At 45.1% G+C, this 22574-nt stretch overlaps 1 protein-coding gene across 1 annotated transcript in view; it reads left to right on the forward strand.

Moving 5' to 3' along the window:
• The first annotated feature begins 5670 nt into the window (after positions 1 to 5670).
• Positions 5671 to 22574, forward strand: part of LOC134338086 (mediator of RNA polymerase II transcription subunit 30-like) — a 31506-nt gene continuing 14602 nt past the window's right edge. Inside the window, exons 1-3 of the mRNA XM_063033621.1 lie at positions 5671 to 5823; positions 10250 to 10479; positions 22360 to 22518. Coding sequence (XP_062889691.1) covers positions 10267 to 10479; positions 22360 to 22518 — 372 coding nt within the window. The 5' untranslated portion in view covers positions 5671 to 5823; positions 10250 to 10266. The remainder of the gene's footprint in view (positions 5824 to 10249; positions 10480 to 22359; positions 22519 to 22574) is intronic.

The raw sequence follows: 22574 nt of genomic DNA on the forward strand, positions 1-22574 counted from the left end.
AATGCTTTGTAGCACTGTTGTAACAGCTGGGTTCAACTCCCTCCACTTTCCTTAAGGAGTTTGTATCTTCTCCCCCGACTACATAATTTTCCTTGAGGTCCTCTGGTTTCCTCTCTCATTCCAGAGACATACAGATTAGAGTTAGTGAGTTGTGGGCATTCTATGTTGGCACCAGAAGCGTAGCGACCCTTGCAGGCTGCCCCGCACAATTCTCGCTGGTTTGATTTGACTCAAATTTTCTCTGCTTTGAGTATGTGTGACAAATAACGCTAATCTTTAAAATCTTTCCTTTGGTTTGGTTGTACATGTGCACCATTTTATTTAAACCAGCTATTATTTTCCATTAACGACTATTCATAGTCTGCAATTGAGTTAGCTGGTTTCTCATCCATTACCCATCAACAACAGTAATAGTCAACATTCCCTCTTAATTTTTTTTAAGCAACTATGTCGACCAGCTATTACTCTGAGCAGGAAACTTCTACATGGCCTGAAAACTACACAACACTCTATATTATCATTATATTTTTTAAAAAATTCCAGCTGCAAGGCAACAAAGGCTATGTGCGTGGGAGCATTTCAGTTACTGTGTGACCACGCAGCTTAGAGGGAGTAGTGGAAATAGTAAGCGTATCAAGCATTATAAACATCCCTAATTAACTATGCTCAATCCAGATTCAATTATCTCATCATAAACTTGATCATCTAATGTGACTCAAAAGTGTAAAATAAAAATTACTCCGAGTCTTCAACAGCTACACTGCAAGGAACACAATATTAAACACCTCACCATTATTGTCTTGCAGAGCTGCCAATTAAGGTGGTCTTTCCACCACCTTTCATGTTACACCTCTAAAGTAGATGAACAGAATCCCTTGTGCCATGGTCTGTTAACAATGAAAGGTTTGGATATGAGCTGGCCTGCTTTACACATTCACCCTGTTAGCAGAGAAAGGAATATAAAAATATTTTGTGAGCTTTCAAATAGTAGATGGCTGCTGAGATCTTAATAAATGGCAAAACAGGTACAGTAGACAATGGGTGCAACACCAACAAAATGGTGGCAGAATGGGAGTGTTGTGGTTAGTACACTGCTTTACTGTACCAGTGACCAGGGTTCGATTCCCGCTACTGCTGGTAAGGAGTTTGTATGCTCTCCTCGTGTCTACAGGGATTTCCTCCTGATGCTCTGCTTTCCTCCCACATTCCAGAGACGCAATGGGTTAGTAGGTTAATTGACCATTGTAAATCGTCCTGGGATTAGGCTAGGGTTGCCGGGTGGCACTGCTCAAAGGACTGGAAGGTCCCATTCTGCGCTGTATTTCAATAAATAAATTTTTAAAAACTCAGCAGGTCAGGCAGGCGTGTCTATTGAGAGGAATAAACAGTCGATGTTTTGGGCCGAGACTCGTCATCAGGACTGGAAGGGAATGGGCCAGAATGAGGAGGAGGAGGTTCAAGCTTCTACAAGGAAGGAATAGAGGGTGGCTGGAGAGAGGGAAGGTGGGTGGGTGTGGGCAGGGGGATGGAGGTGATGGGTGCAAGAGGTAGGAAGGGCTGAAGAATGAATCTGATAGGAGAGGGCAGTGGGACCTTGGCAGAAAGGGAAAGAGGAGAGGCACCAGAGAGAGGAGATGAGAAAGGGGTAAGAGGAGTTAGTATTGGGAATGGAAAAAGGAAAAAAAAATAGGGAGGTAGGAGAGATTATGTGAAGTTAAAAAGAATCGATGTTCATGCATTAGGCTGGAGGCCTCCCAGACAGAATGTGAAGTGTTGCCCCTCGAACCTGAGTGTAGCTTCATTGTGGCAGTAGGAAAGGCCATGGACAGACGTGTCAGATAGGGAATGGGTGGCTACCAGGAAATCCTGCCTTTTGTGATGAATGGAGTGAAGGTATTCAACAATATCCTCTTACTCCTTGACGGCTGAGTGTCTTAATTCCTAAACCTGTGGTTTTACTGCCTCCTGCACTATCTGTAAGTTTAAAGGACCACTCTCTCCTGTACTGCCTCTGAATTCACAACACATCTAGGTCTTTTTTTAATTAACCTTGTCTGGAGAGTTCATAATTTTCTATACTTCAGTTAATGTCCCATTCCTATGTTGTCCAAGGAAAGGAACAAGGAACTGCAACTCATAGGGGTTCCACACCCACCGTGACGCTGAGCTATTCTTCCATCATCTCCATCCCTGAGCCCACTTCTTTGGCAAGAATTCCCCACCCTGCTCTGATGACCCCTGATCCTGTTTCCAACTCTCCTCCACTTCTTGGTCACCCTGCTCTGGATCTTTTCATCTGTAATTGCTGATGAGACATCAATCATCTCAATTTTAGCACTCTTCTCTCCTTTCCCTCTGAACGCACTGCCCTCCACTCTCTCCACACCAGGCCCAACCAATCCAGCAGACAAAGGGAATGCTGTTGTACTGTGGTGCACTGACCTCTACCCTGCTGAGGCCAGGCAACAACTCTCAGACACCTCCTCGTCACTACCGCTTGAAGAGGACCCCACACTGGTCCATCAGAAAACTGTTTCCGAGATCATCAATGACCTCATCAACTCCGCAGAACTCCCATCCACTGCCACCAAACTCATTGTTCCCTTACCCAGCACTGCTCGCTTCTAGCTTCTACCTCCTACCTGAGATCCACAAAGTTGACTGTCCAGGTAGACCCATTGACTCGTGTCCTTATACCCTGACTCCATTCTATCCTCTTCGTTTCAGTCCCTTCCCACTTACATTAGCAATACTTCATGTGCCTGATCTCCTCAAAACAACTTTCAATTCTCTGGTCCAGACCATCTCATTTCACCATGGATGACTTCTAACCCCCATCAAGAAGACTTCAAAGCTCTCTGCCTCTTTCTCAACAAAAGACCAAACCAGTTCCCCACCACCTTCCTCTATCTGGCAGAATTGGTCCACACTCTGAACAATACCTTCGGCTCCTGCCATTTTCACTAGACTCAAGGGGTAGCCATGGGCTTTCACATGTGCCCCAGCTAAGCCTGCATTTTTATTGACTACGTAGACCAGTCCATATTCCAAGCCTTCCCTGGTAATGCTGCCCTTCTCTTCCTGTGCTACATTGACTACTGCATTGGTGTTGCTTTATCCACTCCCTGATAGCCTCATCAATTTCACTAACTTTGCCTCCAACTTCCCCCCTGCCCTTAAATTCACTTGGTCCATCTCTGAAGCCTCGCTCCCCTTTTTCGATCTCTCTATATCTATCTGTGGAGACAAGCTATCAACTGACATCTTTATAAACCTCCTGATTCCAATGGCTATCTTGACCATACCTCCCCCCCCTCCCTGTTTCCTGTAAGAATGCTACTCCCTTTTCTCATCCTTTGCTTCTGCTACATCTGTTCCCAGAATGAGGCTTTCCTTTCCAGGCCATCAAACCTGTCCTCCTTCAAATTGGAGGGCTTCCCTTCCTCCACGTTGATGCTGCCCTCACCAGCATCTCATCCATTTCCCTGACGTCTGCACCCACCCCATCTTAACAGTTATAGAGTTCTTCTTGTCCTCACCTACCACCCCATGAGCCTCTGCATCCAGCACATCATTCTCTCCAACTTCTGCCATCGTCAATGGGATCTTTCTCCTAGACACATCGTCACCTCCCTCCCACCCCCAGCCCCCCACTCTCTGCTTTTTGCAGGGATTGCTCTCTCCTTGTCCATTCCTCCCTCCCCACCCAGCGCATATTCCTGCAAGCCACAGAAATGCTACACCTGCCCATTCACCTCCAATCAGGCCTTCCAGGTGAAGCAACCCTTCACCTAAAAGTCTGTTGGGGCGACTATTGTAAGCAGAGGTGCCGATGTGGTCTCCCTCTACATTGGGGAGATCTGTCGCAAATTGGGGACCATTTTAATTCCGATTCCCATTCCCATTCTGACATGACGGTCCGTGGCCTCTAGTTTTGCAATGATGAGGCCACTCTCAGGGTGGAGAAACAACACCTCAATCTGGCCTCTGACCTGATGGCATGAAAATGGACTTCTCCTTCCAGTAATTCTTTCCCTCATCTTCTATTCCCCACTCTGCCTCTTGCATCCTCTTCTCACCTGCCCATCACCCTCCCCCGGTGCCCCTCCTTCTTCCCTTTCTCCCACCGCCCACTCTCCTCTCCTGTCAGATTCCTTCTTCTCCAGCCCTTTGCCTTTCCACCTGTCGCTTCCCAGCTCCTCTCTTCATCCTGCTTCCCCCACCCACCGGGCTTCAGCTGCAACGCACACAAAATGCTGGAGAAACCAGCTATTGTTCACTCTTCCGTAGGGCAACTCTGGATGAACATTTAAATGTGGGCGGTCTATGAAGCCTCTATCCCTTCAAATAATATTTTAAAAAATCACAAACACGAGGAAGTCTGCAGATGCTGGAAATTCAAGCAACACACATCAAAGTTGCTGGTGAACGCAGCAGGCCAGGCAGCATCTCTAGGAAGAGGTACAGTCGACGTTTCAGGCCGAGACCCTTCGTCAGGACTAACTGAAGGAAGAGTGAGTAAGAGATTTGAAAGTGGGAGGGGGAGGGGGAGATCCAAAATGATAGGAGAAGACAGGAGGGGGAGGGATGGAGCCAAGAGCTGGACAGGTGATAGGCAAAAGGGATATGAGAGGATCATGGGACAGGAGGCCTAGCGAGAAGGAAAAGGGGGAGGGGGGGGAACCCAGAGGATGGGCAAGGGGTATAGTCAGAGGGACAGAGGGAGAAAAAGGAGAGTGAGAGAAAGAATGTGTGTATATAAATAAATAACGGATGGGGTATGAGGGGGAGGTGGGGCCTTAGCGGAAGTTAGAGAAGTCGATGTTCATGCCATCAGGTTGGAGGCTACCCAGACAGAATATAAGGTGTTGTTCCTCCAACCTGAGTGTGGCTTCATCTTTACAGTAGAGGAGGCCGTGGATAGACATGTCAGAATGGGAATGGGATGTGGAATTAAAATGTGTGGCACGGGGAGATCCTGCTTTCTCTGGTCTCGGCGCGAAACGTCGACTGTACCTCTTCCTAGAGATGCTGCCTGGCCTGCTGTGTTCACCAGCAACTTTGAAGTGTGTTGTTTTAAAAAATCAATTGAGTTAGACGCAAGCTCCCTTTAAATCTCACGAGGACTCTCCATGGGTTTTAGGTACCGCGCAGGAGGTCAAGACACCATAGGTTTCGGGTGATTTAACTGAGCATGAGTAAAGACGTTAAGACATTATGGGGCTAAGTCGGTATGCCTCAGCCGTGTGTGAATTTAAGTAATCGAGGAGAGCTCACTCGTGCCCGAGACGGCTGAGGAGGGCGAGGAGGGTTCAGGAGGGCGAGGAGGGCTGAGGAGGGCTGAGGAGGGTTCAGGAGGGCGAGGAGGGCTGAGGAGGGTTCAGGAGGGCGAGGAGGGCTGAGGAGGGTTCAGGAGGGCTGAGGAGGGTTCAGGAGGGCGAGGAGGGCTGAGGAGGGCGAAGAGGCCTCGCCGGTGCTGGACAGCCGCAGTGAGCGGAAGCTACTTGAAGTTTTCAGTGAACGGTAAACAGGGAGGCACACCACACATGGGACGTCGGATTTATTTAATTTTGTAATAAATCATATCCATTGTGTTTCATGGCTTAGAAACTATTCACACGTCCCAGTCGTGTCATGAGAGCGAGCACCACGGTCCCGCAAACCCAATCAAACAGCACAATGCAAACTGCGGAAGTGAAGTCACCTTCTGCTCCGAATAACAAAGTTCCTTCCTGTTACGAGATAGAAAGTTTATGTTTTACATAAGACCGTGTGGCGAAGGTTAACCAGAATCTGGCTGATTGGGATTTGAAGCTTGAAAGGGTAAAAGCAAAGTTTTATTTTCTGTTTGGCAAACGCGGCGCGATTCTTTCCTGATTTGTACGGAATAACATGTCAACTTTCTTATAGTGTGAAGGTTCGGCTCTGTTTTGCAATATCGTTGCCCCCTCACTTTTGCGCATTCGGTCGCAGTTGAGTGGAATATTCACTCCTGCATTACAGTTGATACAGTTGCGAGGAGAGGCGATACTTTGTACTGCGTACTGGAAGATTGCAACATTGTCTGGACATGTTTCGAATGCTGGGTCCACGAGTGTCCGAAATGCTTGTTACAATGTATCGGGGAGGCCGGAACGGACAAGTCCCGTGTCCCTAGGAAATCGGCCGGGCCACGCAGTTTCCCTTCCCAGAAGATGATAACACGGATTCATTCCCTCCTGTGAACGAAGGCAGCTAGATCGGCCATGATATTATTGAATGCTCCTATTTTCATTTATTTGAAAACAATTCTTTCCTCTCTTCAGAAAACATATTTTAATCAGCCTTAAAATCAAAATTACTTTGAATAAGGAGTTGGGTTTGATTTTCTCTCGACACGACTTTCTGTTGTGATTTAAGTCGTTTTCATTCCTTTGATAATGGTAAATCGGTACAATGGCGGAGGCCCCTTCTCAGGCATGGGGGCCTGCACTGCTAATTAACAGATATGTTAAAAGGATTTTAAACAAAAGGGAATCGACCTCAAATCCTTCCGATTGCCCACTTCGCACAATGGTAGACGCATGCTGTTGATTTTTTTACAAGCTGGATTGCTCGGCAGTGGGAAGAGCAAACTTTGCCAGTTAACGTTCCAATTGGATTATGGAACATGCAGACCTTTTGAACACGAGATAACATTTGTCATGGCATCTTCAAAGATAATGCGAGATTCCTTCCGCTTGTCCTCGTTGCTTTCTTCCCGCCTTCTTCTCTCCCACTTTGATCCCGCCCCGTTCTGACCCATCAACACTGTCGAGGAATAATCATTCAGCAGAAGTCCCGCTAAAGACTAACTCATTCTATCTTGATTTTGTTTCAAAAGTTAACCTTTGAAAAGGGTTGCATAAATCAAGTGAAAATTCTCAGTGACAGTTGTGAAAACAGACTTTTGAAAACTGCAAATCTGCTTGATGTGTTTAATATGCTGGAGAGACAGGCGCTTTCCGGCGGGGTGGGGGAGTATCTAAAGGAGTGATCTTTAGAATTTAGGCCGCATAACACTGAGGTCATTGTCAGCTTTTTAAAGCAGGGATGGTAGAAATCCCCTTTTCTGTATAATGGTGGGGGTGGGGTTGTCAGTTGAAACAAACTGACACACAGTGGCCAAGATTATATTCAGTCTGTAGTTGCCACTGATTTGTGAAGGTGTAGTTGACAAAATGCAGAATGATTCAAATATACAGGACGGCTGAGTGACTGACATCTGACAGTCTGGGTAAGTGAACGTTGACAGAGCGTAGTGAAGGGAACAAGCCTTGCTTACATGGAGCAGAGGACGAGGAGGTCTGGAGGCACAAAGTAACCGCAAAAAAATAGTGGCACAGGGAAATACGTAGATCAAAAACCATTACTTTCCCCAAGCAGTGAGACTGATCAACACTTCCGCCCGTTTAAAAAAAACCCATAGAAAACATACAGCACAACACAGGCCCTTCGGCCCACAAAGCTGTGCCGAACATGTCCCTACCTTAGAACTACCTAGGGTTACCCATAGCCCTCTATTTTTCTAAGCTCCATGTATCCATCCAGGAGTCTCTTAAAAGACCCTATCGTTTTCACCTCTACCACCACCGTCAGCCCATTCCACACACTCACCACTCTCTGCATAAGAAAAAACTTACCCCTGACATCTCCTCTGTACCTGCTTCCAAGCACCTTAAAACTGTGTCCTGTCGTGTTAGCCATTTCAGCCTTGGGGGAAAAAGCCTCTGACTATCCACACGATCAGTGCCTCTCATCATCTTATACACCTCTATCAGGTCACCTCTCATCCTCCGTCGCTCCAAGGAGAAAAGGCCGAGTTCACTCGACCTGTTTTCATAAGGCATGCTCGCCAATCCAGGTTAATGCCATCACTGCTTTATTATTTCCTGTCAGTCACCTTATGGACATTAATGTATATAAGCTATCTTATGTATTTATATTTACTGTTTGTTTTTATTATTGTGTTCTTTATCTTTGTGGCTTTGGTGCTGCATCGGATCTGGAGGAACAGTTTGGTTCTTATTTTGTTCTCCATTACACTTGTGCACTGGAAATGAAATTAAACAGTCCTGAATCTTGAAAACCCTAACCGTTAATTACAGAATGATTATTTTTTATTTACTTGAAAAGGGGAAATGGAAATGTTACCGGTGTGAGTGGTGAAGAGAAAGAGGTGTGTGAGAAACCTGTAGTTTGTTAGGGTGTAGTGGCCCCTTCAGAGACGGTTGCCACCCACATTCTGATTCTGCACAGTAGGGTGATGGTTGTGATCACTGATTTAGTTAGAGAGCGCACCTTTTTAAGTAACGTGACTTTAATTTAGCAGTACTTTCAAAGGCACTGCATGAAAGAAATCCACAGTATGCAAAAGTGGACTTTGTAGTGGAGGTGATTAAGTCTCAGGGCTTGCCTGGGCCTGGTGGTTGCAATTGCAGCATCACGTGTGAGATTGAAAGTTAACCCACCTTGCCAATGGCTCCGGGCTTTTCCCAAAGTTCAAAGTAAATATCTCACCATATACAACCCCGAGATTCATTTTCCTGTAGGCATACTCAATAAATCCATAGAGTAATAACCATAACAGAATCAGTGAGAGACACTCCAGCTTGGGCATTCAACCAGTGTGCAAAAGACAACAACTGTGCAAATACAAAAATAATAAATAAATAAACAAACAATAAGTATTAGTTGTATGAGATGAAGAGTCCTTGAAATTGATCCCACAGGTTGTGGGAACAGTTCAGTGATGGGGCAGTGAGGTTATCCTCTTTGGTTCAAGAGCCTGATGGTTGAGGGGTAATAACTTCCTGTACCTGGTGGTGGGAGCCCTGAGGCTGCCGTACCTTCTTACTGATGGCAGCAGTGAGAAGAACGCACGTCCTGAGCAGTGGGGGTCGCCGATGGTGGATGCTGTTTTCCTGCGACAATGTTTCATGTAGATGTGCTCAATAGTGAGGAAGGCTTTACCTGTGATGAGAATGGAAAGTGTGCAGTGGGTGAGATCTCTGTTCTGTCATTATCAACCTCTCTCAATAAATTGTGTCCTTACAAGTCCCGAGAAACAGGAATGAGCTAATGTTCAGCTATTAATTAGTTTGTATTTATTGGTGCATATATTTTCACCAAGACTCTGAGAATAGTTCCCATTTCTCTTCACTGCAGATTTGACATGAAATCTTCTGCATCCGGAATGACCTGTAAACCCATCTATTTGCATGTTTCTCTAACAGACACACTGATAAACTCACCGTAACCTTTGACACCCTGACTAATCAAGAACATATCAATCTCCGCTTTAAATATACCCAATGATTGGACTCCACAGCTGTCAGTGGCAATGAATTCCACATATTCACCACCCTCATCTCTGTTCTAAAATGACATCCTTGTGTTCTGAAGCAAGGACTCTCCACTGTAGGAAACATCCTCTCCACATCCAGTCTATCCAGGGCTTCCAACACTCAATAGGTTTCACTAAGAACTCCCTTCAGGTTGGAAGTTCTCAGGACTGAGCCCCAGATTAGGTTAATTACAATTATTAAATAAATTTGAATATATGAGCTGTCATAAGGTTCAACTTGTTTGATGATTATCTGTAAAAATCATGAAAATTCAAAGCAATATTGTCTGCATTGATCATTTGGTAATGCCTTGAAAACATTAACAGCTTTGCAAGAAACCTGGGGGAATATTTTTTTCCCATTTCATTTTGATGTTGCACCCTATGGGTTGCTGTTTATTGGGTTATTCTTTGTTCGGTGGGAAATTTCACAGATACAGCCCCTCCCATTCCTCCTTTGTGCTTGGCTATAGTGGCAGAGTCTAGGATCAGAGGGCACAGCCTCAGAATACAAGAATGTTCCTTTAAAACAGAGCTGAAGAGGAATATCTTTGTGGAATTCGGTGCCACAGGCTGCTGTAGAGGACAAGTCATTGGGTATATTTAAAGCTGAGGTTGATAAGTTCTTGATTAGTCAGGGTGTCAAAGGTTACAGAGGAAGGCAGGTGAATGGAGTTGAGAGGGATAATAAATCAGCCCATCAGCAGACTCGATGGGCTGAATGGCCTAATTGTTCTCCAATGAATGGGCTGGATCAAATTTTAAGATCCTTCACCTTTTTAGTATGAAATCCCTTTACCTTTCTGAACGCTTTAATTGCTTCTAAACTGTGAACTGTTTTGCTAATCATCTGTGCCTTTGTCACCCTCTCCCTCTTATCTACAGATTTGCCTTGCCAGATAATGACAACGCTCCCAGGGGGTGGGCCAAGGATCTCTGGCCTCCATTCGCAACCAGTGGCACCTGTCCATGCCTCTGCGGCAATCCCCCCACAGCAGCCACAGGGTGCGCTTCGTGAGATCATGTGTGTCACCCTCTGCAAGGTCGGCCAGGAAACCGTCCAGGACATTGTGGCGCGTACCATGGACATCTTCCACATGCTACGGGCAACACAGGTAACTGGTCCTTCAGGCGACTAGCCGCAGCCTGTTCCCATCCACCTCAACTTCTTCCTGGTCAAAATGAGGGAAGAACTTTCCATGTCAAACCCAAAATATCTGCTTATGATTTTTTTTTTCAAAAACTTGTGGGAAGTTTTCAAATAGCAACAGAAGGCAACTTAAAAAGTAAATAGGAAGGTAAAGATGGAATACGAAGATAAGCAAGGCAATAATATTACAGAGGATACCAAAAGTGTCTTCAGATACATAAAGTATAAAAGAGAGGCAAGGATGGGAAACAGCTTCTTCCCCCAGACTGTAAGACTATTGAACTCCCGGCCACCACCCAGGTCTCATCAAGTATCAAGTGCCAGTAGCGTTATACTGTTTACTTTTTAACTTGTGTCACAAATACACCTGATTATTTGTTAATTTACTAGTGGTAACATTACCTTGTATGTTACATGTGTGAATTAAATGTATTGTGTTATGCACCTTGGTCCAGGGGAATGTTGTTTCGTTTGGCAGTATACATGGGTACGGTCCAATGACAATACTTGAACTTAAACTTCAGTGCTTCACAGCACACCAATATATAAACCTGAACAAGATGCAACTCTTTTCTGGAAATGCAGGAATGTTGGAGTATAACTTTTTAAAAAAAAGTTATGAAAGGATTTGATAGGCTAGATGCAGAGAAGGTTCTGAGATTGTCACTAAGAAAAGCAACAAAATTTTGGGCATTATCTTTCTCACTCAAAGATGAGAATAAATATCTAGCAAATGGTGGCACTTGATTTAGGCAGGGGTCCCCAAAATGGGGTCCAATGGCCCCGTGCTTAATGGTATTGGTCCATGGCATAAAGAATGTTTGGGAACCCCTGGACTAGAGGGGAAACTAGGCCAAGTGCAGGAGAGAGAATTGGCAGATATAGTAATTGGGCCGAAGAAAGGAACAAGCCTGAATTTATGGGTATGAATAATTAGTTTCTGAGCTCCAGCCTCTTCTGGATTAAGGATGAAGTGAGTTCAGATTGCTGTGGTGGGATTTTAACTTGTTTTTCAGCAGCATCCCGGACAAAGTTGTCTTTTTCATAAACAGCTTTCACTGTTGGCGCCTGTACCTTTTGTTGCTTTGACTTGGAGGGAATTTGCTGTCCCAACTCCTCCCTATCTGGTGTGCTCCCCCTTTAAAAGTGACCAAGTTCCTGTTTTAATGCTGTCTAATGTGCCGTTTGTGGAAGGTGCATGAATTGTGCTTTTTCATTTACTCCATGTGTTGACGGCCAATCCTCTCTATCAACAACAATGCTCAATGCATTCTGTGTCTTGGAATCTATCTCCTTCTTAAATATATTCAACAAATTGACATCTACAGCCCTCTGGTGGAGAGTTCCATAGATTCTCCACCCTTTCTAAATGAGGAAATTTCAAATATTTGAGTCCTAATTATCTTGCCTAGAACACTGAGACTGGTTCTAGTTCAAGCCACAGGAAATCGGCAACAAAAAACAACCAACTGTTGGAAGAGCTCAGTGGGTCAGGCAGCATCTGTGGTAGCAAGAAGCATAGACTGAATGCCTAGAGGGGAGGATGGTTCATGTGATGCGCTGAACAAGCTCTGCAGTTTCTCCCAGTCACGTCTATGATTCATATTTATAGTGATGTTTGGGTGCGGCTCTTTTAGTTCAGTCACTCATTTCCTTAGGAGTTGCAATACGACACATTAACCAGCAGGTGGCACTGTTGTTCGTGAACAATCTCGGTTGTCTTCGGCCCTCGGTTCAGCAGACTTTTCAAGAGAACTGAGATGTTCGTTTTTAAATTTGAACCAGTATTTCTTGCACACGAGCGGAGGACAACTGCTTGAAAATTTGAATTCTGGAAAAGTAGGCAAGATTTCTAAGACTTTTGCAGATAAATGAACTAGTCTGAGGGAAGTCAATTCAAAGTTCAAAGAAAATTTTATTATCAAAGTACATAGAGTATATATTACCATATACAACCCTAGGATTCACTTTCCCATGGGTATAATCAGCAAATCTATACATTGTAACGATAACAGGATTGAGGAAAGATCAACCAGAATGCAGAAGGCAACAAACTAAGCAAATGCAAATATAGATAAACAGCAATAAATAACGAGAACATGAGATAATGAGATAAAGAGTCCTTCGCTGGATGTAGGAACATTTCAATGATGGGGCAAGTGAGTGTAGTTATCCCTTTTTAACCAAGAGCCTGACAGTTGCGGGGTAGTGCCTGTTCCTGAACCTGCTGCTGCGAGTCCTGAGGCTCTTGTACCTTCTACCTGACGGCAACAGCGAGAAAAGAGCCTGGCCTGGGTGTTGAGGATCTTTGATGGACGTGCTTTATTTTCAGTAGCATTTCATGCAGATAAGCTTGAGCAATGGCTGGGAGGGCTTCACCCATGATATGCTGGGCCAGATCCACTACCTTTCACCCCAATCTGAGTTCCGTAGTTGTTAAGATAATATTTTTAACAATTGGCCTCACTAATATGGGATTGTTGTCTTAACTGTGTTATTAATTTTAAGAAGTTGCTGTGTTGAGTATAAATTGCCCACTGGGCTTGTCACTGGAAAATGCTTATCAACTGCCCTGGCTTGGAAAGAGAAGAGCTGGAACTCCACAGTCTTGCTTCTGTGGTAACTAGTTCTTTGGGAAGTGGGACTGAAGTTCAGGTTTGTGTCTGCCTGTCCACACTTCAATCTGTCATGCCCCTCTTCCCACTTCTTTACTCTATTGTCGCCAAACAATTGATACTAGAACGTACAATTATCACAGCGATATTTGATTCTGCGCTTCCCGCTCCCTGGATTACAAATCAATAGTAAATATTAAAAATTTAAATTATAAATCATAAATAGAAAATAAAAAAGGGAAAGTAAAGTAGTGCGAAAAAAAAACCGAGAGGCAGGTCCGGATATTTGGAGGGGACGGCCCAGATCCTGGTCAGGATCCGTTCAGCAGTCTTATCACAGTTGGAAAGAAGCTGTTCCCAAATCTGGCCGTACGAGTCTTCAAGCTCCAGAGCCTTCTCCCGGAGGGGAGAGGGACGAAAAGTGTGTTGGCTGGGTGGGTCGTGTCCTTGATTATCCTGGCAGCACTGCTCCGACAGCGTGCGGTGTAAAGTGAATCCAAGGACGGAAGATAGGTTTGTGTGATGTGCTGGGCTGTGTTCACGATCTTCTGCAGCTTCTTCCGGTCTTGGACAGGACAACTTCCATACCAGATTGTGATGCACCCTAGAAGAATGCTTTCTACAGTGCATCTATAAAAATTAGTGAGGGTTTTAGGGGACAGGCCAAATTTCTTTAGCTTTCTCAGGAAGTGAAGGCGCTGGTGGGCCTTCTTGGCAGTGGACTCTGCTTGGTTTGACCAAGTCAGGTCATTTGTGATATTGACCCCGAGGAACTTAAAGCTTTTGACCTGTTCCACTTTGGCACCACCGATGTAAATGGGGTCGTGCGGTCCGCTACTCCTTCTGAAGTCAACAACCAATTCCTTCATCTTGCTGACGTTGAGGGATAGGTTATTGTCTTCGCACCATGCCACCAGGTTCTTAATTTCCTCTCTGTACTCAAACTCAGCATTACCCGAGATACGGCCTACAATTGTTGTGTCATCAGCAAACTTATATATTGAGTTTGATGGAAACTTGGCTACACAATCATGGGTGTAGAGTGAGTACAGCAGGGGGCTGAGTACACAGCTTTGTGGGGCACCGGTGCTCAGAGTGATTGTAGAGGAGAGTTTGTCCCCTATTTTTACAGCCTGGGTCCTGCCTGTGAGGAAGTTGAAGATCCAGCTGCAGATCTGAGTGCTAAGGCCCAGGTTCCGGAGCTTAGGAATCAGTTTATTTGGAATGATGGTATTAAAGGCAGAGCTGTAGTCAATGAAAAGGAGCCTTACGTGTGCGTCTTTATTTTCCAGGTGTTCTGAGGAGGAATGTAGGGTCAGAGAGATGGCATCTGCCGTTGACCTGTTGCTCCGGTAGGCGAACTGCAAAGCGTCAAGGTTGACCGGTAGGCTGTGGTTGATGTGTGCCATAACCAATCTCTCGAAGCACTTCATAGCAATTGATGTCAGAGCCACAGGTCGATAGTCATTCAGGCATGCCACCTTGCTCTTCTTCGGCACTGGGATTATCGTTGCCTTCTTAAAACACGAGGGGATCTTAGACTGAAGCAAGGAGCAGTTGAAGATGTCAGCAAACACTCCAGCTAGCTCGCTTGCATAGGCCTGGAGAACCCGTCCTGGGACGCCATCTGGGCCCGTCGCCTTCCTTGGATTTATCCACAGGAAGGCCCTTCTGACGTCCTCCTCGGTGACGATGAATCTCGATGCCACCAGGTCCGGTTCATCCGGAGGGAGCGGGACGCTCCTCTTCTGTTCGAATCTTGAGTAGAATACGCTAAGTTCGTCAGGAAGAGAAGCAACACAGTTATTGATATTCCAACTTCTGTTGTGATCCGTGACATGCATTGGCTAAGGAGGTGGATTAAGACAGAAACAGAAGAGGAAATGGTCCTGGGAGGCCCATTGCTTCCTCTGCACCTTGTACTCCCTTTCAGTTGTAATGCAGACATTTTTGAGCTGCACCATATAGGACAATATCTGGCCTGATGGGTCTGATGTGAGAGATTGACCTCCAGTAGAATACAGATCATGGTTTAATTAAAGTTACCGTCTGTCACTGCACAGTTACTTCAGCACCTTGTGGGTTGTTTCAGATCCTGACATCTGCAGTCTCTCATATCTGCAGATCATAATCTTCAAGCGCAGGTTTCCCAGAACTGTGTTTCCTTGTCTATCTGTGGAAGAGGAAAACCTTAATGGGAGGGGACTTCCTTCCAGCAAGAGGTCTGTGGAGATGGCACCCATTGGAGAAGCAAGCAGATGTCCAAACTGTCTGCTCTTGTGGATTGAAGGAAACTTAGATAATCCTCTTTACTTGTATATGGAGCTTGGCTGACCTCCCTGACGCAGAAGCAAGTAATTACTTACTTGGACCCTTAGCTCTTAAGTGGAGCATCGGCTGTCGATGACCTCCCATCTCCAAGCTCTTCTGAAGTGGATGGTATGGTTGGAGCACATTAAAGCTTCTGCAATCCATTGCGTTCCCTGTACTGGGGATTGGCCCATTAATCTTCACCTGGCTGGCCCGGCTCGTTTCCATCTCGCACGATGGGGATGTAGGGGTTGGACTTTGAGAGGCACAGGAGTGAGTACCAGACCTGAAACTGTGATTGGTTTATTGTTGTCAACTCTACTGTGGTACAGAGGGAAAAAGCATTGTTTTACTTCCATCCAGACGGGTCATTCCAAACGAAGTACAAAAGGCAAATAGATCGTGTACATTTCCAGAGAAAGTGTAGTGCTGGTGGGTAAGAACATGAGAAATAAGAGTAGTGGTTGACCATCCAGCCCATTGACCCTGCTCCGCCATTCAATAAGATCCTGGCTGATCTGGCCTTGGGCTCATCTCCACCTACCTGCCTTTTCCCCATAACCCTTAATTCCCCGACTATGCAAAAATCTATCCAACTTTGTCTTTAAATATACTTACAGATGTAGCCTCCACTGTTTCATTGGGCAGAGAATTCCACCGATTCACCACTCTCTGGGAAAAGCAGTTCCTTATCTCTGTTCTAAATCTACTCCCCGAATCTTGAGGCTATGTCCCCTAGTTCTAGTCTGACCTACCAGTGGAAACAACTTTCCTGCCTCTATCTTATCTATCCCATTCATAATTTTATATGTTTATATTTTATATATATCATTTATGTGTAAATAAGATGCAAGGACCATAATGAAGGAGATGGTGAGATTAACGGTTCACATACTGTGTATGGAACAGGCAGCAACAGTAGCCTGGAATGATCCTGAGGTCGGGATGCTGATTTCACCCTGGTCTAATCACAGGACAACTTACAGCGATCAATGAACTTACTAACTGGTACGTCTTTGGACTGTGGGAGGAAAGCAGAACACCCGGAGGAAACCCACCCAGTCCAAGGGGAGGCGTTACTGACATGTCAGGATTGACCTCTGAACTCCGATGCCCTGAACTGTAATAGCTTCACGCTCACCACTGATTTACCATGGCGCCTGTGTTTGACACTCCTGTGCTCAGAGATCTTTGTGAACACTTCAGTGTCTGTCTTCGTAAGTAGAATGGTTTTGGGAAGGCTGTGTGAGTAAAGCATGAACTAACGTAATTAATTAAATCAGAATTGTCAGTACCTTGACCAATAACATTGAAAATTATTCTGAAGATGAAGTTAGAGTGTTGTGGGAAGATTTTATTAGGCAAAGTCCAGAGCACAGTTGTGCATAACACTCACAGCGCCAATGCTCTGGGTTCAATGGTTCAATTCCCGCCCCTGTCTGTAAGGAGTTTTCACGTGCTCCCTGGGACCGCGTGCCTTTCCTCCGGGTGCTCCTGTTTCCTCTGGGGGCTCCCATTTCCTCCGGGTGCTCCAGTTTCCTCCCACATATCTAATGCCCTGGTTCATATTCTTTACTGTTATGCTGCTTCAAGCTGCTTGTTTGGGTTACTGTGGAAGATAAGAGATAGGAGAATTGTCTGCCTTCCACTTAGGATGGCCAGGTTTCTCTGGTGACGGACACTAAGGCTGGGCTTGGGGCTTTTGTTCGAGGGGAGGCGAAGAGAGAAGAGAGCGGAAAGAAGAGGTTGTAGGACTCGACCTGGAGCGGGGCCATGATGCGGTGAAGCCCGGGGTGATCGAAGAGGAAACCCTGAGCTCCAACTTGTGCACATCAGACTGTTTCATTAAAATGGGCCCTTTTTTATTCTTTCTTTACTAACCCTTCGTCAGATTAAGAATTATGGAGCTAAATCTTTTAATTGTCTGCGGTGCGCTGTGTTATTTCATGGTACTGATTTGTAACAGGGTAATGAATCCCGCAACATTTTGGGGTGGGCTCACATCTCAACCTCACACATTTGGCTGGGGCCAGAGATTGTCTCCCTAGACTTACGCAGCCGACAGAACTGGGGTGTTTCACGTACATTCCAAAGACACCCGGCTAGTAAGTTGTCAGTATGCAGAAGTGTGGTGACATTTGCAGGCTGCCCCCACTGACACAGTCGACGCATGTCACTGTACACGTGACAACTAAAGCTAATCTGTATAAAAACAAATTCAATTACAGTTGGAAAATTGGGTTGATTTTTTTTTTGTCAGACACTGAGAAGCCAGGACACAGTACTCTAGAACAAGCCTTCTCCCCGTTGCAGAAGGCTGTTGTCTGTATTAGAGTTGTGCAAAGGAATCTCGGATTACTTTTCTCTAATAATTCTAAAACACTCCGCATGTCAGGCATCATTCTCATCCCTTAGGGGAGAATATAACTTGCCTCGCCTTCCTGTGACTGAGGAAAGCATAGAAATGAAACGTTTACTGATCAGAGAAGAGTACAGCACAGAAACAGGCCATTCGGCCCACAATGTTGTGCCGAACCAGCAAGAAAGCAAATCAAAAACACTAATCCCTCCTTCCTGCACCATGTTCATATCCCTTCATCTCCCTTACATCTGTGTGCCCGCCCAAATGTCTCTTAAAAGCTTCTAATGTATTTACCTTTACCACCTTACCAGGTAGCACGTTCCAGGCATCCACCACTCTCTGAGTAAACAAACTTACCCTCACATCTCCTTTGAACCTACCCCCTCTCACCTTCAATCCATGCCCCCTGGTATAAGACCTTTCAACCCTGGGAAACAGATACTCTCTGTCCACTCTATCTATGCCCCTCAAAATCTTATAAACTTCTGTCAGATCTCCCCTCAACCTCCAGAGAAAGCAACCCAAGTTTATCCAGCCACTCGTGATAGCACATGTCCGCTAAACCATTTGGCATCCTGGTAAACGTCTTCTGCACCCTCTCCAAAGCCTCAACATCCTTCCTATAGTGGGGACACCAGAACTGGACGCAATACTCCCGATGTGGCCTAACCAGAGCTCTATAAAGTTGCAGCATAACCTCTGGACTATTTATTCCCCTCCATAGATGCTGCCTGACTTGTGGAGTTCCTCCAGCATTTTGTGTGTTGCACATTATTCTGACTGCTCTGTTTTTGATTTTTCATTTCCAGTGCAGTGTCCCAGTTAAGCATCCTGTGATTAAACCAGTCAGATGTAACCAATCCCTTTAGCACCTGCAAAGTGATTTAATTAAAAACTGATGTTGAAATGACATTTGCTTTTATTCCTGTACAGAAAAATCTTCAAAGCAAGAAAATTGCTCCAAGATCTAATATAAAAGAAGTCACTACTATGTGACTCTTGCAACAAACCACTCTGTCAGTGCTAGGCCTTTGAAAAAGCCATGAAATTAGTTCCATTTGCCCTGATCTCCCCAACACTTCTCCTTTACATCTATAATTAATTCTCATTTGATTGTTACTATTGAATTACTTTCCTCGATCTTTTCAAGCAGTGCCTTGATCACTACAAGTTAGTACGTTAAAATAAATCTCCTTGCACGTTCAACATCTTCACTGCCCCGGTTCCCTTCCTCCATCAGTTAGCCTCCTTCCTGTTGACTATCTCAACTGTTTGCTCTCTAGTCTGTAGCAGGTAGACATTTCTCCAGAGTCATGTACAAATAAGGTTAAAGAATAGAATAGAACTTTATTGTTATTGCTCAAGACAACGAGATTGTCGTGCTTCTCCAGTCTGTGCAAAGCAGATATTTACAATGCATGACGTACGACTTAATTTAAAAAAAATGCTCTGTAACAGGCCACAACACTAAAAAGCCAATGTATACCCTTATTCAGCTGCTCAACAGCCCTCGGGAAGAAACTTTTCCAGTCTCACTGTCTTGGCTAAGATGTTTCTGTATCTCCTACCAGATGGCAGGAGATTGAACAGACAGTGTTCTGGATGGGATGGATCTTTAATGATGTTACGAATGTGCCTTAGGCATCAAGACTTGTAGATTGTCTCCAAATCAGTAGCTGAGTCCCAGTGATGTGCTGAGCTGTCCTATTCACCCGTTGGAGTGCTTTGTGATCTGTCTTGCTGGAGTAGAGTCCCACACTATCTGTCCGTATGTTCTTTATTGCTCATCGGTACAAGTTGACCAGCAATTTTTGGGGCAGATTATCTCTCCATAGGCATCTCTGGTAGTATAGTCACTGTGGTGCCTTCCCTACTATCAAACTGTGTTAACGGACCAACACAGCTTCTCGGTGATGTTCATCCCAAAAACCTGAAGCTGTCTCACCATTTCCCTTTCCGCTACCTCACCATTTATGAATAGTGGGGCTTGTTCAGAACCTCTTGCCTTTCTGAAGTCTATTATCTTTGTCTTCATGATTTTGCGTGACTGGTGCAGGAACCACAACCTATTGGACACCTCTCTATGTGCAGATTCATTATTGTTTGTGATGAGGCCAATCACAGTTGTGTCTTCTGCAAATTTGATGATTGAGTCTGCAGCAGGAGAACGAGTGCAGTCAGAGGCGAAGAGAGAGCAGGGAACTGGACTGAGTACACACCTCTACACGGCACCAGTGTTCAGGGTTGTGGGGGGGGGGGGGTTGATAACATAGAATTCCATTTCACTGGAACCTCGGTGACTAGTAGAACAACGATATACTTAGACTACCAAACCTTGAATGTACTGCAAATACCTCCCTATGGATTTCAAACTATTTTTTCTTATTTTGCTCTTTTATATGTCTCTCTCACACAGACAATAAGGAGTTTGTACGTTTTCTCCATCACCGTGTGGGTTTCCTCTGGGTGCTCTGGTTTCCTCTCGCATCTCAAAGACGTTCATTTTGGATTAGTGAATTGCGAACATGCCATATTGGCACTGGAGTTGTGGGCTGCCCCAGCAAAATTCTTGGACTGTGCAGGTCATTAACACAAAACTATAAGTCCCAACCTGGGTCCTTGCTTAATGGTTTTGGTCCATGGCATAAAAAAGGTTGGGAACCCCTGCCATAAGACATTGGAGCAGAATTTGGCCCATCACGCCTGCTCCACCATTTCATCATGGCTGATTTATTATCCCTCTCAACCCCATTCTCTTGCCTTCTCCCCATAACCTTTGACGTCTGATTAATCAAGAGACTATCAACCTCTGCCTTACATATAACCAGTTACTAGGCCTGCACAGTGGTTTGTGGCAATGAATTCCACAGATTCACTACCCTCTGGCTAAAGAAATTTTCTCATCTCTGTTCTAAAGGAATGACCTTCTATTCTGAGGCTGTGCCTCTGGTCCTTGTCCGAGACTCCCGCACCTTCCTCTCCACAACCACTCTGTTTAGGCCTTTCAATATTTGATAGGTTTCAATGAGAACCCCCTCATTCTTCTAACCTACAGGCTCAGTCATCAATCACGCTTCATAATGTTAACTCTTTCATTCCCAGAATTGTTCTTGTGAACCTTCTCTGGACCCTCTCCAATGCCAGCACATTTTTTTCTTAGACAAGTGGCCCAAAACTGCTTGCAATAGTGCGTGTGGTCTGCCCAATGCCTTATGGAGCCTCAGCGTTACATACTTGCTTTTGTATTATAGTCTTCTCAAAATGACTGCAAAGATTGCATTTGCCTTCCTTACCACTGATTCAATCTCCTAGTTAACCTTCAGGGAATCCTACTCGAGCACTCTCAAGTCCCTTTGTACATCTGATTTTTCATTTTCCTCCCCACTTAGAAAATAATTCTTGCCTTTATTCTTTCTACTAAAGTGCATCCCCATGCACCTCCCTACATTATATTCCATCTGCCACTTCTTAGTCCATTTTCCAATTCTAAGTCTTGCTGCGACACCCCCTTCTTCAACACTACCTGCCCCTCCATCTATCTTAATATTGTCCGCAAACTTGGCCACAATTCCTTCATCCAAGTCATTAACGTAGAATCAATCCCAACACTGATGCCTGTGGAGCGCCACTAGTCACTGGCAGCCAACCAGGAAAGGCCCCCTTTATTCCCACTCTTTCCCTCATGCCAGTCAGTCAATCTTCAATCCATATTAGTACTTTACCTGCAAAAGCATGGGCTCTTATCTTGTTACTCAGCCTCATTTTGACACCTTTTCAAATGCCTTCTGAAAATCCAAATAATAGACTCTCCTTTGTCTATCCTGCCTGCTCTCTCCTCAAGAAATTCCTATAGATTTGTCAGGCATGAATTCTCCTTAAGGAAACCATGCTGACTTTGGCTTATTTTATCATGTGCCTTCAAGTGCCCTGAAACCTCATCCTTAGTAATGGACTCCAATATCTTCCCAACCATTGAAATCAGGCTAACTGGCATATAAATAATTTTCTTTCTTTTACCTTGCTCCCTTCTTAAAGAGTGGAGTGACATTTGCAATTTCCCAGTGCCCCGGAATCATTGCAGAATGTAGTGATTCTTAAAAGATCATTACTACTGTCTCCACGACCTCTTCATCCACCTCTTTCAGAACCCAGAGTATAGTCCATCATGACACTCACTACTGCGCCCTGACACTCTTGCGTTTCTGGCATTATGCTTGTGTTTTCCACCGTGAAGATATAAAAAAGACGCATTTCCCTGTATGTTTTGATGTGCATGTGACAAAGCTAATCTTTTATAGAATCTCTTTAAATCCTCGTTAACCTACTCTGCACCAATAATCAGTTTCTACAATTAACTGATGTTTCTCATCCTTACTGCGCCTCCCTTTCCTCCAAGCGCAGTCGAGAGATTGTGGTACACAGTTGGGGTGGGGGGAGAAATAGGAGAGGGAGGGAGTAATGAGGAGCTTGTGGGTGAAGGGGACTGTGGGGAGGTTTGTGGTTATTGCTTTATATCTTCAACTGCCCAATCTGTATCCATTCCTCGTTTCCATGGCAGCTTCCAAATGGCGTGACTCAGAATCACGTGGTGTACCAGGAGCGCTACAACAAACTGCAGGAGCACCTACGCCAGCTCACCCTGCTCTTCAAGAAACTGCGGCTGCTGTACGACAAGTGCGGAGAAATGTGTGGCGTGTCGGACGTCTCCATAACGGAGGTAACTGCGGACCGGCTTTCAGTGAAGCACTTTGCTGACAACATCTGGAGCAATTT

This window comes from Mobula hypostoma, chromosome 26, assembly GCF_963921235.1.
Source record: "Mobula hypostoma chromosome 26, sMobHyp1.1, whole genome shotgun sequence".
NCBI lineage: Eukaryota > Metazoa > Chordata > Chondrichthyes > Myliobatiformes > Myliobatidae > Mobula > Mobula hypostoma.